General features: G+C 40.8%; 1 protein-coding gene and 1 long non-coding RNA gene across 3 annotated transcripts in view; one reads left to right on the forward strand and one right to left on the reverse strand.

Annotated features, from left to right (window-relative positions):
• Positions 1 to 6,487, reverse strand: part of LOC138068906 (uncharacterized) — a 17,224-nt gene extending 10,737 nt beyond the window's left edge. Inside the window, exons 1-2 of the long non-coding RNA XR_011143762.1 lie at positions 6,333 to 6,487; positions 5,183 to 5,267 (exon numbers count right to left, since the gene is read on the reverse strand). This is a non-coding gene — a long non-coding RNA (uncharacterized lncRNA). The remainder of the gene's footprint in view (positions 1 to 5,182; positions 5,268 to 6,332) is intronic.
• A 44-nt stretch (positions 6,488 to 6,531) lies between these two features.
• The window catches only part of SECISBP2L (SECIS binding protein 2 like), a 33,396-nt gene continuing 24,907 nt past the window's right edge, over positions 6,532 to 15,020 (forward strand). For both annotated transcript variants that reach the window (XM_068958686.1, XM_068958687.1), the window contains exon 1: positions 6,532 to 6,807. In XM_068958686.1, the coding sequence (XP_068814787.1) occupies positions 6,790 to 6,807 (18 nt within the window). In that variant the 5' untranslated portion in view covers positions 6,532 to 6,789. The remainder of the gene's footprint in view (positions 6,808 to 15,020) is intronic.

The raw sequence follows: 15,020 nt of genomic DNA on the forward strand, positions 1-15,020 counted from the left end.
AACAAGTCTTTCTGACTTTGCCTGTTTTAACTGAGATAGCCTTTCCCATCCCAGGAATGTTTGTTGGGGAGGGACTTTTGGATTCCTCAAGAGGAAATCAGAATACTGCAGTAAATCTTGTCCTATCTAGTTAGTCCCCTTTTTTTAGCTTTTAGTCATGAAGGACTGATTGTAGTAGGACTAGCCCAACTAGTGAAGTACTATTAGTTTGAAAAACAGTGAGGGCTAATGTGTATTTTTCCATTAAAAAAGTACCAGTCTACCTCTAATAAACTATTGTGTGTTTTTGGCATAGTTTATTTCCTCCTCATACATATAGTGCCTTAGCATCGGTGCTAGGCACATAATGGAGATTTGCATAATCCCTAAGGGATTCTACCCCTTTTTGGTCTTCTCATAATTCTTAACCTGGAAGATGAGAGTTGTCTGTGAGGAAATGCAGAGGAGCTGTGTTGTCACTCAACTTTGTAAGCATTGTGGTAGTGGATGTGCTGTGACGTTGTTAATAGTTGCTATAGCCTACTTACTGCCTGGTAGATCTCTAATGTAGTAAATTGTCCTTTCTACCTCATCAGGAAAACTGAATATGCAGTTGAAGAAGGACAGTGACTTTTTGAAGTATTATTGCACTGCAGGTTCACCAATTGCTCAGTGGCCTCACTGGATTCTCCAATCTCAGTTCCAATTTTTAAGCTTCTGGAAATGTCATTAATTTTTATAGCCATAGCTTTTGCAACTTTTTGGATGTTTTTATCCACATTTTGTTTTGCTGCTGTTGGTACAAGACAAACTGGCACCTTAGCCGATAACAGTAATGTTACCTATTTGCAAAAGAACATTTTAATGGCTATTGTAATCTTTTTTTGTGTGTGCATGCGCATATATAAACATGCGTGCACCACCTCCCCATTTGAATTGCTGGGAGCTTGTGCATTAAAACTGAACCTGAAACCTTATTCACACAAACGAAGTTAGGATATGTGCATGCATGTTAGGAAGTTTTTTTAACTTAGCAAATATACTTTGGAGAAATGCATTATTTTCTAATCTTAAAATCCTTCTACAGTGGATTGGATTTGTAGCAATAATGTAGTGAGGATTTAACTTTCCCTTCATTTTAAATAGGCTTAGAAATAGATTCAACAAAACAAAAAAGGCAAGACTGTTGAAATGCACCTAATAGAATGCTATAATGAAAGTACTTGGATTGTAGTGTGGTAATAAAACACTGTGATTCCTGTAATTACTCAGAATTGTCAGCTGTAAAACTTTGTATCTGTATTTGAAAAATTGTATTTTCAGATTTACTTTTGGGAGGAAGTGAACTAATTTATTTGAGTGGGAACTCTGTTTGGATTAACAGAAAAATGACATCACTCTGGAAGTACCCCTGCTTCTTCAGAGCTGCAGCAGTTCTTTGAACTGTATTTCCATATGTACATGTTAATAGTGACTTTAAAAATAAAAGTTTAGCTGTTATTCTGTTGTTTTCAAAATGCTAAAAAAATTTTAGGTTTTAGGAGACCTAGAAATTGCCTAAGTTAGAGAACTAGGCAAAATGCTACGTTACAGCTAATTATTCAGTTAAGTGTTAAGATGTTGACAGAAAGGATTATCGCTTTCTTAAATGCTTCGAAATCAGTGGAAGGGTGGATTGCAAAATGCATCTGCATGATAATAATTGCATATCTACCAGGAAATTTTAGATGCAATAACTGTAAGCCTTATAGCAAGAGTAAAGGCTAATCCCATCCTGGCCAGATTACAAAGAGTTACAAGGCAGGGTCTGTCCTGGTTGGCTCTAAAGCCACTTTGCAGCTGCTCTCAGTGGGAGTGCTGTGCTTGCTCTAACTGCTGCCAGGTAGTAATGGCAGGTTACTATCAGAATCGTGATTCCCAGATTTGTGGACCAGTCAAACCTAGTGCCAAGTGCCCACTTTGGTTGCATTAAGTTCTCTGTTGTGTTTGCCTTTAGTGGCCTGTGCAGGATGTTACACATCGTATCTCTCCCCATCAGGTACAAAAGTTTATTTCCCAAGATACGCTTTGCTTTCTATACCTGTCTTTTTCTCCTAACGCTATAATTATACTGAAGATTTTAGTCCCAGTAAAGCTGGGACTTAGTAACTGTCCCAGCTGGGACTGGGACTTAGTAGCTGGGACTTTAGACACAGTAAAGCTGTGTCATTTTAGAATAAACTTCATTCCTGCTGCCTCTTCCACTTTCTTCCTGTGACAGGCCCCAAATCTGCCAGTGCCTTTGGGGTCTACATTCAGGCAGTGCTGCTGTGGAGCTCAGTGTGAGTCTGCTTAGACTGCCGGAGTGGAGGGGGTGTTGTTGAGCAATCCTTCTTTCATACTTTTATGCCATTTAGCTTACACATGTGTTCAACTTTCAATATGAGGAGCTGCCCTGATTTTAGTGAGGGACACTTAATCAGATCCTTATGTTTTTTGTAGAACTTTTTACCCACTGAACGTAAATAGAGCCTGCGTTAAGTAGGGAGTGTGAGCAGCCATGCATATGCTGTTAGACTTGCCTGTAATTCTGTGATTAATGCTGAATTCCAAGTCATTACTAAGCCTTTCCATACTGCTGAGATACTTTGGTTTAGACTCCGGTTTTTTAATTTTCATTGACCTAGATTTCCTTCTTCATTTGGTTGGTGTCCTGCATTGTCTTCAGGAAGGATGTCTGCACTATCCAGAAGATGCAGCAATAAACCTAACAATTTATTAGCAAAATTGCAATCAGCACCCACTAGTTTCAAGCACCATTTTTGCTTCCAAACTATTGGAGTTATTTCTCTTCATGTTGCAGTAAAAATAGGAAGTAGCGTTAATTGTTCACAGACTGCCAGATTTTAGAACAGGACACTTAGGACTGAATATTCAAAAGCAGCTACTGCAATTACTGCTGTGTTTAGATTGAACAGTTGGGGTTTTGTTTTGGTTTGTTTTTTTTTTTTTTTTAAGATAGGGCTTCCTTAAGGTTGGTAACACTGTTGAGTTCACTTACACAACACTTGAGCAAAAAAAGATGATGATGTAACCAGATATCATGGCATAGTTATAATAGCTGTGGAGAGAGGATCTAACATAACTGGTTCTGAATACTTTGACATGTTTTTCTTTCTGGTGATAATACAGAGCTAAATTTTACAGGAGACCTGAGTTCTTTTCTCTTCACCCGTGTGGCCACTCTGGTCACTCAGTATGACTTTCTGTATTATGTATATTGTAAAGATCTATGTAGATCTGATGTCTATTTAGTCACTGCCCAATTTAAATCTTAGAACTTCTTGTTATTGTTGTTTAAGTATGCATAACAGCCCTTTCAAGTGTGACCTTTATGATGGTATGTATCTTGGGAAGAAAAGAAGGATTTTATAATGAACAGCTTCGCCATAATGAGTCATTATTTAAAAACAAATACAGCAACTATCTTAAGAAAATGTCATAATATATATTCCATGGTCAGCACCAATTCGGACAAATTAAGCTGCATTCCACACTAAAATTCTGGTCTGCTAATACAAGAAGACAATTGTGCCAGTTGTTTCAGTGGGTTTTTTTACTGTGTTTTCTGTCCAGTCAGGCAAGTTCTCCCACGTTACTTGGGAGAGGAAAAGTGACTAGGTTTTAAAGAAGTCAGTCTAATTTAGCACAAGTAAGTAAAACATTCAACTATTGGGATTAAAATACATTTCACTTAGTAGAAATACTTGATATATGGAGGTCTAGGCTGGGTGGCTTATTTAAATGTTTCATAATTATTTATCTATAGATTTACATCTGGTAAGTTCATCAGTGGCTGATGAAGTGCTGTTTAATTGCATCAACTGAAAGCTTTTAATATAACCAGCATACTCCCTGGTTTTACTTTCATGACTTCTTGTGCTGAAAGAACAAATGTCATTGTAGGAAAGCCCTTGGGAGTGTAGCATCATAACCTCAGTTAAGCTCTCTATTACAATATAATAACCTTCAAATGGCTTCTTAAAGTTATGAACACTTGTGTTAGTTCTGCTGAAGACCATTACCATGCTCATGTTGTGTATGTTACTGAAAAACAGGATGGTGTGACCACTGGCCAAAAAGAGATTTCTATTCATCTCATCAAGGAAGGTGCAGGGACAGGGGAGCACGTATAAAGGGTGCAAAGTTCTGCAGCTCCTCCATTTAAGAGGCAGTTTCTGTATCAACTAGGGAGCAGGAGCAGCCCTTCTGTTCTCTTCATCTGTGGTAAAACACTGGCCTCAATGAAGTCAACAGAAATCCTGTTACTTTTCATTGGGATTATAATTTCACCTTTCTCCTTTTCCCATATGATCAATAAGACTTGTGATTTTGTTGGCTGCAACCCCAAGAAAAATTAAGTCATAGAAGATAAGTAATAAAGCAGACTTCTAGGCAAAAGTTATACTTATATTGTGATCCTGCTGACTTTCCTGCTGATGTGAAATAGCACAGAAGGCAGTGACAGTCTGAGTAAGTTCTATATTCAGCTCATCTGTTTGCAAAATGAGATCTTACTGTGTAATGTAATAGCCATCTTCAAAATACCATATGTTATATATAATGTTTTAATGATGAAGAGCTCCTCTAAGAAAATACAAAGGCATTACATGGATTAATCCAAGATATAAAATCAGTAGAACAGTAGAACAAATTCTAACATAGCATAATGAACATAAATCTTGACAGATTGAAGAATTATAAAATAAAGGTTAAATCTAGGAAGCTGTAGCAAGATAGTTGTGTAAAGACATTTCTGGTAGCTTTGGTCTTAACTTGATGTCAAATCAAGATATAGGCTTTGCTTACTTTTCTCCTTAACTATGCCATTTATATATCACAAGAACCTCTACTAAGTAGAAGCCTGCTTCCTTTATTAATACATTTTATAAATGTATTTTCCCTGGAAGTACTCAAGAATCTGTTCCAGAATTTGCTTTGCATTTTTCTTTTACATAGGTATTTATTCTATTACTGCTCATTTGTTTCCTTGAGACCTGGTTTAGGAATGTTGATATAAACATTAGCAACAGAGTTTCAAATAAATAATGATTGCTTTTCCCTAGACTAAACCCCAAGCACCAGACATATTAGCTAAATGAAATGTAGGAAAATTACATATGGAATATACATGTGAGAGTGTTATTGTGTGGCACCAACTCACAGGCTCGGCAAAGCTTAAACTCTTGGTCCCTGTCCTCCACAGATGAATAGAGGCTCATGGCCTTCACCGGTGTTGCTCGCAATACCTGTAATTAAATGTGAGTAAAAATCAGGGCAGCAAAATAAACGAAAGACACATCATAAAGGCTAGGCTGAAACAAATTTCTGAAAAATTTCTCTCCTGTAATAGTAGCTGTGTTGTTACTACATAGACAAGCTGGTGGCACGTGAGGTGCTCCCCTCTGAGGAGGCTGTGTAGAAAAGGCCAGCGCTGGGCCGGCAGGGCCGTTCACAGCCGCTCCTTTCCCGTGGTGACATGGCGAGGGCTGGGACACCGCGAGGCCAGGGCTGAGGGCACCGCGGGGCTGTGAGGGCTGGGACACTGCGAGGCCAGGGCTGAGGGCACCAGGAGAGCTGAGGGCACCGTGGGGCTGTGAGGGCTGGGACACCGCGAGGCCAGGGCTGAGGGCACCGCGGGGCTGTGAGGGCTGGGACACCGCGAGGCCAGGGCTGAGGGCACCGTGGGGCTGTGAGGGCTGGGACACTGCGAGGCCAGGGCTGAGGGCACCAGGAGAGCTGAGGGCACCGCGGGGCTGTGAGGGCTGGGACACCGCGAGGCCAGGGCTGAGGGCACCGCGGGGCTGTGAGGGCTGGGACACCGCGAGGCCAGGGCTGAGGGCACCGCGGGGCTGTGAGGGCTGGGACACCGCGAGGCCAGGGCTGAGGGCACCAGGAGGGCTGAGGGCACCGCGGGGCCATGTCGCCTCGCAGGGCGGAGGACGCTGGGCCTGGTGAGCCCTCCCCGCCGCTGTGGCCCAGTTTGCCCAAAACGCCCTGTCACCTGCTGCAAAGGTGAACCTCCGTCAAGAACTTGGCACAACGTTTTCGGATTTCTGCCTTTAAATAAGTCACAGGTTTTTCCTTCACAGTTCCAGGTAATGTCAAGGGCGTCACCTGCCCGCCGCGCCTCGCGCCGTCCCCCAACGCGCCCTCTGCGGAGGGCGCGGGTCGGGTTTGCCCTCCTGCCCCACCACCCCGGGGCGTCTTTCCCCTCGAACACGTTGCAGAAGCACCGCACAAGCTGCAGCCTTGGAAAGAGGAAATGCGATGTTCCATAATCTTGTTTTTGGCCAGTCCCTTTGAACGCTTACCCCGCGGGCAGATACGTAACTTTTTACACCGTCGGAGCTCGGTGCGAGGAGACGCGGCAGTCCCCCGGGCGTTTTCCCAAAACACGAGCCGGCCGAGCCGCCCGGAAACGGCCGCGCTTCGCCCTCAGCCCGCCGCCGCCCGCCGCCGCCGCCCCCCCCGCCGCCGCCTCGGCGAAGGCGTTCCGCGCGGCTTGGACCCGCCCGGCCTCCGTCCCAGATGATCCCTCCCCGCCGCCCGCGCCCCGCCGCCGCCGCCGCCGCCCCTCGGCTGCCCGCCCCCGCCGTGGCGTAGCCGCGCTCGGTTTCCGTGATAGCTGCGCGCGGGGGCCAGCACGGCGCTGGGCGTGTGCGGGAGCGCGAGCGCGGCGGGGGGAGCGGGGAAAGCGAGCGCCATGGAGGAGGCGGCTCGGAGCCTCCGCCGCCCTTATTAGAGCCGCCGCCCAGCCCCGCCGGAGCCATGGACAAAGCCGACAAGGTGAGGGGAGGCGGCGGGGGGGCGCCGCGCGGAGCCGTAAACACCGGCGGCAGCCGGGGCCGCGCTCTGTCAGGCCGCGTCGCGCAGGGAGGCGGCGGCGGCGCTGCGCGGGGGCAGGGCGCGGCCCGCGGCCGCAGCGGGGCCTGCCGAGCCCGCCGGGGCGGCCCAGGGCGGCGGCGGCGGCGGCGGGGGCGAGGCCGCTCTGCGCGGCGGGGGGCCGTGGCGGGCTGCGCGGCCCGGGCCCGGCGCGGCCCTGCTCCGTTTCGCCCCCGCTGGCGTTCGGGGCTGCGCGGGTCTGGCCGCGGTGTCGACAGCGGCTCTGCCCCTGCCTCCCGCCGGCTGCTCTCGGGGTAACCGGGCACTAGCCGGGCCTAGCTGTAGTCTGCGTGCTGGGGGGGCGAGGCTTTGGCAGGCACCTCGGGCGCTGTGAGGTGCGTGAAATTCGTCACTCGGACCGCTGCAGTGTCCCGACTCTCGCGACGAGGTTGAAGTTCCCAGTGTGGCGCCCATCCGATGGTCTCAGCTGGTGAGCTGAGGGGGAGTGGCTTGGGCATAGTTCGCTAGTGCCAGAAGTCACTGTTTTCTGTAATATTTAACTTGATGTTTGCAAGATAGTCAGTTTGGGTTGTTTTCAAGACCCTTCAAACTGTAAGAAGCTGAAGTTGAGACGTAAAGAGTTCTTAGGGCTTTGTTTCATGTGTGCAATAAAATCCCTCCCCATCAGGAGCTAACTCTAAAAGATATATCTGAGACTAGTATTTCCCTCCAGAATAGCCTGTCTGTTATTTGTAAGCTGATTCAGAGAAATGTATGCTGAAAATTCATATACTGAATTCAAATAATGCTTCTCTGTAATTCTCAGCTTTGGCATCTCCAGAAGTTCTCGGAGTAGGGTCGGTTAATAAAATGACGCACGCTCCTGTAGCAAACTACATACTGAGTAATAAAGTGCTCTCTGAAGATAATTTGCTTTTCACATTGTACATATGTTTTAAGGAAGTTAGTAAAAAGTGTATTGTATTACGATATACCTGCTAATATCTCTCTCTTACTAGGTTTTCTAGCGTGATGAATAAGGATTTAAAATACATTTTTCCATGCTTATTTCCCTTCATATACAGAAACTGATCTTATACTGTAAGATTTACATTAGTTTAGCTAATTAGTCTGTACTTCTTGTTTTAATATCTTATTTTCCTTTGATTTGACTGTAACTAGTACTGTGGTACGCCTGTGAAATATTTATTCGTTGTTGCTTGAGCTCTTTACTACCGGAGGCTTACACATGTGCCACCGTCAAAGCATTCTTTTTTACTTGTTGGAAAAAAACAACAGCTCATGAAAGAGCTAAGAATCATTTTGTTATTCACAGTATAAAGTGTTGAAGCTGTTAGTATGATTATCTTAAGCAACTGTAATATTTCAACTGAGAAGTACGGTTAAGCTCTCTGAAGCAGGAACCATCTTCTTGTTTGTTCTTTTTGCAGCATATCTAGTCCTGTTGGTTCCGGGTACACTAGTAAGGCTTCTAGACAAACAAATAATTAATAGCTGTTAAGTTTCTAAAGTGATTCAAATGTCTTGTTGCTTTTGTCTTCTCATTATACAGTAGCATCTTGATTACATGAACCCCAAATGTATTGGGTTTGAATTGTTTGTGCAATTAAAATTGAATGTAGTCTCCTTTATCAGTGTAAATGTTTGGTATGATTGCATCAGTTTTAGCTGCTGTTCCATCTTTTTTTTTGATCCAGGCTCCTTTCTGCACATGTATTGCATGACATCTGATAAATGAGTATTAAAGCATGCAGGCCTGTGAAAGCAGTACTTGTCCTCTTCTCCCTTTTTCCCCAGATTACTCACTTAGCCACACAGTATGGTAACCCTCTCTATTGAAAGGAATAATTACTGTGAAATTAGAATATGAATGAGCAGGAATATTGTGCTGTGTTGAAGTATAGCATTTCAAGGGTAAAAGGGGAACGTGAATGCTTTTGATAGGTATGTATGTGAAGATAATTTTCTGCTGTTTGCTCAGTAAATCGGTATGTACACCAAGAACTCCCTTGGCCACCTAAATGACAAAAAGGTTTCGCTTTTCGGTTGCCCGTCAAGTTTCTGTTAACTAAATTCTGGTATGACTTTCCTTGTTATGTTATGCTTAGTAACCTTTTTGGCAGCCAGTGTAGAGGAAAACAGGCTAAAGTTGTTCTAAACTCATTACTTCATGATGAGATCTGTTATGATTTCCGTAATGGGCACGGAAGGTTACTTCTTGTCTGTCAGAACTGAAACTGTTCACATTAAAAAGTGTATGGGTGTCAGTGGTTGTTAACTGTTAGTTATTTTCCTGCAAAAGATAAAACTCAGTGTATGACCTTTGGCATTTTTTTTTCTATTGAAGCTGATTGTGGTAGAAAACTAAAGAGAAACAACTTCCCCTATGGAAGGTATGCTGCTGCATCTTGATTGTCTAAGTATGGTGTGTTTGTTTTGCCCTATGATTGAGACATCTGGTTCCATTAGTGTAGTTGGGAAACTAGTTGAAGTTGCAAAATCAATGGTCCAATCAGTGACCTATAATTTGTATTACTGTTGCTTAAAGATGGGAGTATTAACACTGTTTGTTCTGCTTGCCTTTGCTTTGTTCTTGACCGTTCAACAGTAGACATAAGATGCTTGCTATCAAAGTAGATCTTGATGGCAATGTCTTGTAGTCTCTATCCTATACGATTTTCTTCAGTGTTTCTTACTCAAGGCAAAATCTTCAACTGCAAAAGAGACTGGAAAAGGTCAGTTAACTCCCCAGTTCTATACTTTACACATTACTTTTTCCTGAATCTTGAAAATAGAGAATCATTTGGGTTTTGTGAGGGGTTTGTATTATCTTATTACAGAATGTATTCTCCACTGCAGTTACATATCATTGATATGACATATGAATGTCCTTAAATTAAATTTATTACTAGCTGGTTTGTGGAGCTTATGTGATTGGCTTGTACTGATATCTTTAGTACCTCGACTTCAAAGCACTATTGTAAATATTACTACTATGCATTGGTACTGTGAGTTTTGGACTTTATTTATGTACTGGTATGTGCTGTAACCTAAATAAGGTGAAGAGGATCATGTTGGGAGCTTTTAGTCTTTCAGTTAAGTTTTGTAACGGTTAACCTTTATTTTTCACCATTTTCCTAGAATATTTTGGTTTTGAGTTTAAAAAGAAACAACTTGGGTCAGGTTTGTGCTGCTTGCTTATTTTCTGTGTACATAGAAAAACTTTAATCTTTACTTAAAATTTATACTTAGCTTTGTTATATTCAGAGCACAGTAATTCTATGAAAGGAAAGATTTATGTATGGGAGTTTAGGGAAGACTGACTAGGGAGGGACTAACTTCATAGAGTATTTGTTTTAAAGGTTACATTGAAATTACTGTGTTTAACCTAAATAGAGTAGGATTATATTGTGAGCTGCATTAAACGGCCTGCTGCTGGTGTTTCCAGTTGGACTGCATGTTTACCATTCCTGAAGTATCTGCCACTTAGAAGCAACTAATTATAGTAACAATGATTTCCATATTTTCAAAGTTTGCCTTAAAATAGATGAAATGTGACCTGTCTTACTACTAAAATGATTATTTAATTCTGAAATCTAAAATTCAGAAAGATTGTTTAAAAAAAAAATCAAAACAATATATTGGAGCTATGTTTTTATCTTACATGTGTGATGAGACTTCTTGTTTCCAGACTTTGAGCTAGTAAAACAGCTGATTTTATTATAGTCCTCTGAAATGTAGCATCTGTGTCTATTGTTTCACTCTGTAAATGGTAGGATAGATATCCAAGTGTTCTCTCTTAAGAGAGCAAAGCTGCCAGAGATCTCATTTAATGAAAAATGCTGAATGGCATTAAGCTACAATGAACAAAAAGTTTTCTAAGATTAAACATACAATACTATAACTATAGGACAAAGTTTACCAGTCTGTTCCTGCTTGTGTCATCTTCTGTCTTTGCAGCTGTTGATGACTACAGTAGCTTTTATACAGAAAACAAAGGATCGCTTCAGTATATATGCTCTCTTGAAAGAGTTGCAATTGTTGGACTGAAATATGTAATGAGCTACTGCAGAACATTTTGCAAGTTAAAGCTAGGGATGATGATAAGAGACTTATGTGTAAATCTTAGCTTATGTTGCAGAAGTATGTTTCCATTGGTAAGTAATTGATTGAAAGTCTGATGCTTCAGCATCACTTAAGTTTGTATTTATAATTGAGAAATTTGTATTTATAATTGAGTTTGGTTATCAAAGGCCAATTCCAATAAAACTTTACTTAGTTTTGTGATGAGAAAGGTTGAATAAACATGAAAAAGTTAAACTCCAAAATAAAATTAGGTTTGATCTTATGGTAGTTGCAAAGTTTGCCTTACGTTGCCTGATCAAAAACATCAAATTTTTATTGACTGTTTAGGGTCTGACCCTGCATGTAATTGGTGTCAGTGGCAAACTACTTTTTAGTGGATGCGGGATGGAATAAATGGCAGTACTGTGAGAGCAATTAGAGAATAGATTAGTATCACAACTGCTCTGTTGTAGAGAAGTAAGTACAGGAGGTTTTTCTCCAGAATTCTTTGCCATTATGGCATAGATCTTCTCCAGTTCCTTTGTTGCATACGGTTATAAACCAGTGGCATGATTAGTCCTGTCATGGTCTGTTCATCAGGATTTGTGGCTCGGTTTTCATTGCATGGACGAAGTCTTTGAGGAATTGCTTTAGTACATATTTGCATTTATCACTTTGATTTATGCTTTTATCGCTTGTTGGTGAAACAAAAAAGGCCATTTAAGAAAGGGATCCAGTCTCTTATTTACTTCATCTGTATTGATCGCGTTTCCACTGAGTCTAAAGCATGCCAATGTGGTTTAAAAAAACCCCAACAACTTGGGATTATTATTTCTGTGTCTAGCCATGGAAGCGTAGGAGAAAACTTCTTAAATCAGGAGGCTCAGCAGAGCCGTAGCTGAAGATTTCTTTCCTTCTCCAATGCTATAAGACATTAGCACTGCCTTTACTTGCTGCTTAACTGATGGTTTTTTCTTCTTGCTTTTTGTTTCACTTTCTCTTCTCACACTATAAAAGGGAATATAATTTCTATTGTTCTGACAACATATTAGGAGCCAGAGGACCTAAAACACCCTTTTTAAATTTTATTTTTCTGTTTATCTTCACCAACCCTTCCTCTTAGCCAAGAAAACCACAACCTGAAAAATTCTGCTGAGATAACTTTGGGCAAACTACTTAGCCTTGCTTTTCTGTTTCCTTCGTCTGTCAAATGAAACCACCACCCATCTGTGAAACACGCTGAAGTGTCTGGATAACCATGTTGGAGAGTTAATTCTGTTTATATTTTGGTTTGTTCAGCAGTCTGACCTGACTAAATACATTTGTTCCCATTTTGCTTTAGGTTTAATAAACTATAATCGCCTCTTCTGAAGACATAGTCCGTGTAAAAAGGAACTTAACCAATCTCTTTGAAAAACCTGAAGTAGTATTTTGAAGTTAATTTTGTTTGATTAGTAATACACTTAAGCTGTCTTTCTGATTTCTACCCCAAAGTGAAAATGGGATAGCTCAGTCATGTTGAGGATTGCTTTTGTTATGCTTGCAAAATCTTTGAAACATTTCTTAAGGGTTTGCTTTTTCCCTCCATATTTTCATTTATTTTTCTGGCAAGTTAGCATATACATAGTGCCTACAGAAATTAAATGCTAAATTTAAACAGAAGTATTTTACCCAAATTCTTTACACCAAAGCAAGTAGCTTGGATACATTAAAAAACAAAACAACACAAAAAACCAACTATGACATAGATACAGAAAAAATTGGACAAGAAGACAATGTTCATGGTATGATGGATGTAAAAGAATTCTGAAATAGTTCTGTTCCTTTAAGTAAATAAGAGACTCTTGCAAAATTTAGTAGGAAAAATTACTACTCAGTACACCCCTACGTGTTCTTGACTGTAGGTTATGCTGTATCTTTTTCTTACCACGCTAGCTAATCTAAATATTTAATCATGTGCTGTACAGCCCATAGTATATCAGCCAATTGCTCTGCCATGGGAGTAGTTAATCATTACCTGTATAAGAGACAGGGTAACAGGAAAGAAATCATTAGAGCTGTCCTTAAATTAAACAGAATAATTCAAATGTTATTTTGCTAAATTTGTCAACTTATATTTGGGGTTTTTTTCTTTAAATTAAAAAAAAAAATAAATGTAGTCCTATATATACTGGAAAGATTTAAAGAAATTGTGTACTTTTCTATCCAAGTACTTGGATAGAAAAAATAAATCGCCAATTTTAACTTTGTAAAAGCAGTTTGGATAAAACATGGTCATGAAAATGTTCCTACTAGAATCACCCGCTGTTCTGCAATCTTAACACATGCAAAATCCTTAGCAGGTAGAGATTATCTTACAAATTGAAGAGATAGCAAGGAATTTATAGAAGCCTTGCTGATGGAAGTCATTCAGCTCCTGATTTGGTTAGTTTTTCCTCTTATTTTTAAAAATACTCTGTCTGAAAGACTCTACCTTAATAAGATTAATGATGAATGGTGATGTATGTAATAGAAAATCACAAAAATCTATTGTAATGAAAATTCTCCAAGTGGCTTGCTCTTAAGGAATTATTTTCATATTTTTACATCCATCTCCAAAAATAATATAGGGAAAGAACAGGCAGCAAGTCTGGGAAATGCTTTAAAATAGGGAATCTTGTTCAACCTGAGCGGCAAATGAAATGTTTTGACACTTTTCTTAGCCAGCACCTAATTAGTTAAGTGAATTTTAGCTAAAGCATTAATTATAATGTGTTGCTGGGAAATACTGACCTGCAAATTAGGAGTAATTGTTTGTTTGGAAGTTTTCAGCGCTTCCAAAAGAATACCGTATTTGTAAAGACTTCATCTTAGTTGTGTTTTTGAATTTTATAGGGATGAAACAGCTCCACTGTGTTCCTGCAATGTTTGTGCTATACAGCTTTGTAGGCCAGCCCACAGCTGAGTCTATTCTGATGCAAATATTTTTGACTGGCCATCTTGGAATATTATGAGGGGGGAAAAAATCTCTTTCAGAGAGGGATTTGTATGTCACCATATCTGTCTCTTATTACATTCTCATTGCACTTGATAATTTTGTTTGTTTATTTTTAAGTTTTTATCCCTATGGTGCTGTGTGTTGAAGAGAATGCCCTGAAATTTTGCAAATGGGTAAATGAGTCATCAGGTAGCTAAATGATATGCTTGAGGTAGAAGTGCTGGGTAGAGTTGGGAATTTGCTTTGTGTTGCCCAAGTTCTTTGCTACCGCTGCAACTGCACCACAGCTTTTCCTCCGAATATAGCTTCAAGAATTGGAAAAAGAGTTAACGTAAAAGGAATCCTTGCCTAGTCTGTAATGATCAAAAAAATGCATTTAATTGATGCTGAGGTGATTGCTTTACTGTAATGCAGACCTTATTGAACAGCACGTAGTGATATCTCTATATTGGTTCTTTAACCTGGGTAAAGTTCATGCCATATGTGTGGGGTGGTTTTTTGTTTGTTTTTTAAACAGTCATTGCTAACCACTTTTTATGACAGAGATAGCCTATCCTGTCACTAGCTGAAACATGCTTTATGTTGTTGTGGTTCCTATTACTCCAGTTTCACTTTGAGCCTCTTCTTATAGATGTTTAATTTTCCTGTTTTGTTTACTGAGAAAACTTCATGTTTCTTAAGCTACAATGTCATCTGTAAGTGATTGATGTTCTTTATTTAATAAGCCTATCAAAGTACAGAGACGTGTTGGTGGAAAGGACGTTTTTGCTTTCTCTTCACACTTCAGCAAGTCTGAAGGTAGACCAGCTTCTCAAGAAATGGTTTAAAATAATTATGGACTCAATACTTCACTATGTTTTTCCTGCCTTTTTTCTTCCACATTCCGTAATCTTTTGGGAAATTCTTAAATAACTCAATTATAAACGAGCTTTGGGTTTGGTTGCTGTGGTTTGCAGAACGTCTTGTTGTCAGAGCTGTTAAGGATGTAGACCTTGATCTCAAGTTAATACTTGCAGACATCCTGCAAACGGTGGTCTCTTACCCCACTGAAAGTTTCACCTGGAAAGCTTCCTCCTGTGTTTATAAAGTTCATTTTGAGCAAGGTGGGCAGTAT

This window comes from Struthio camelus, chromosome 12 (genome assembly GCF_040807025.1).
Source record: "Struthio camelus isolate bStrCam1 chromosome 12, bStrCam1.hap1, whole genome shotgun sequence".
NCBI classification, from domain to species: domain Eukaryota; kingdom Metazoa; phylum Chordata; class Aves; order Struthioniformes; family Struthionidae; genus Struthio; species Struthio camelus.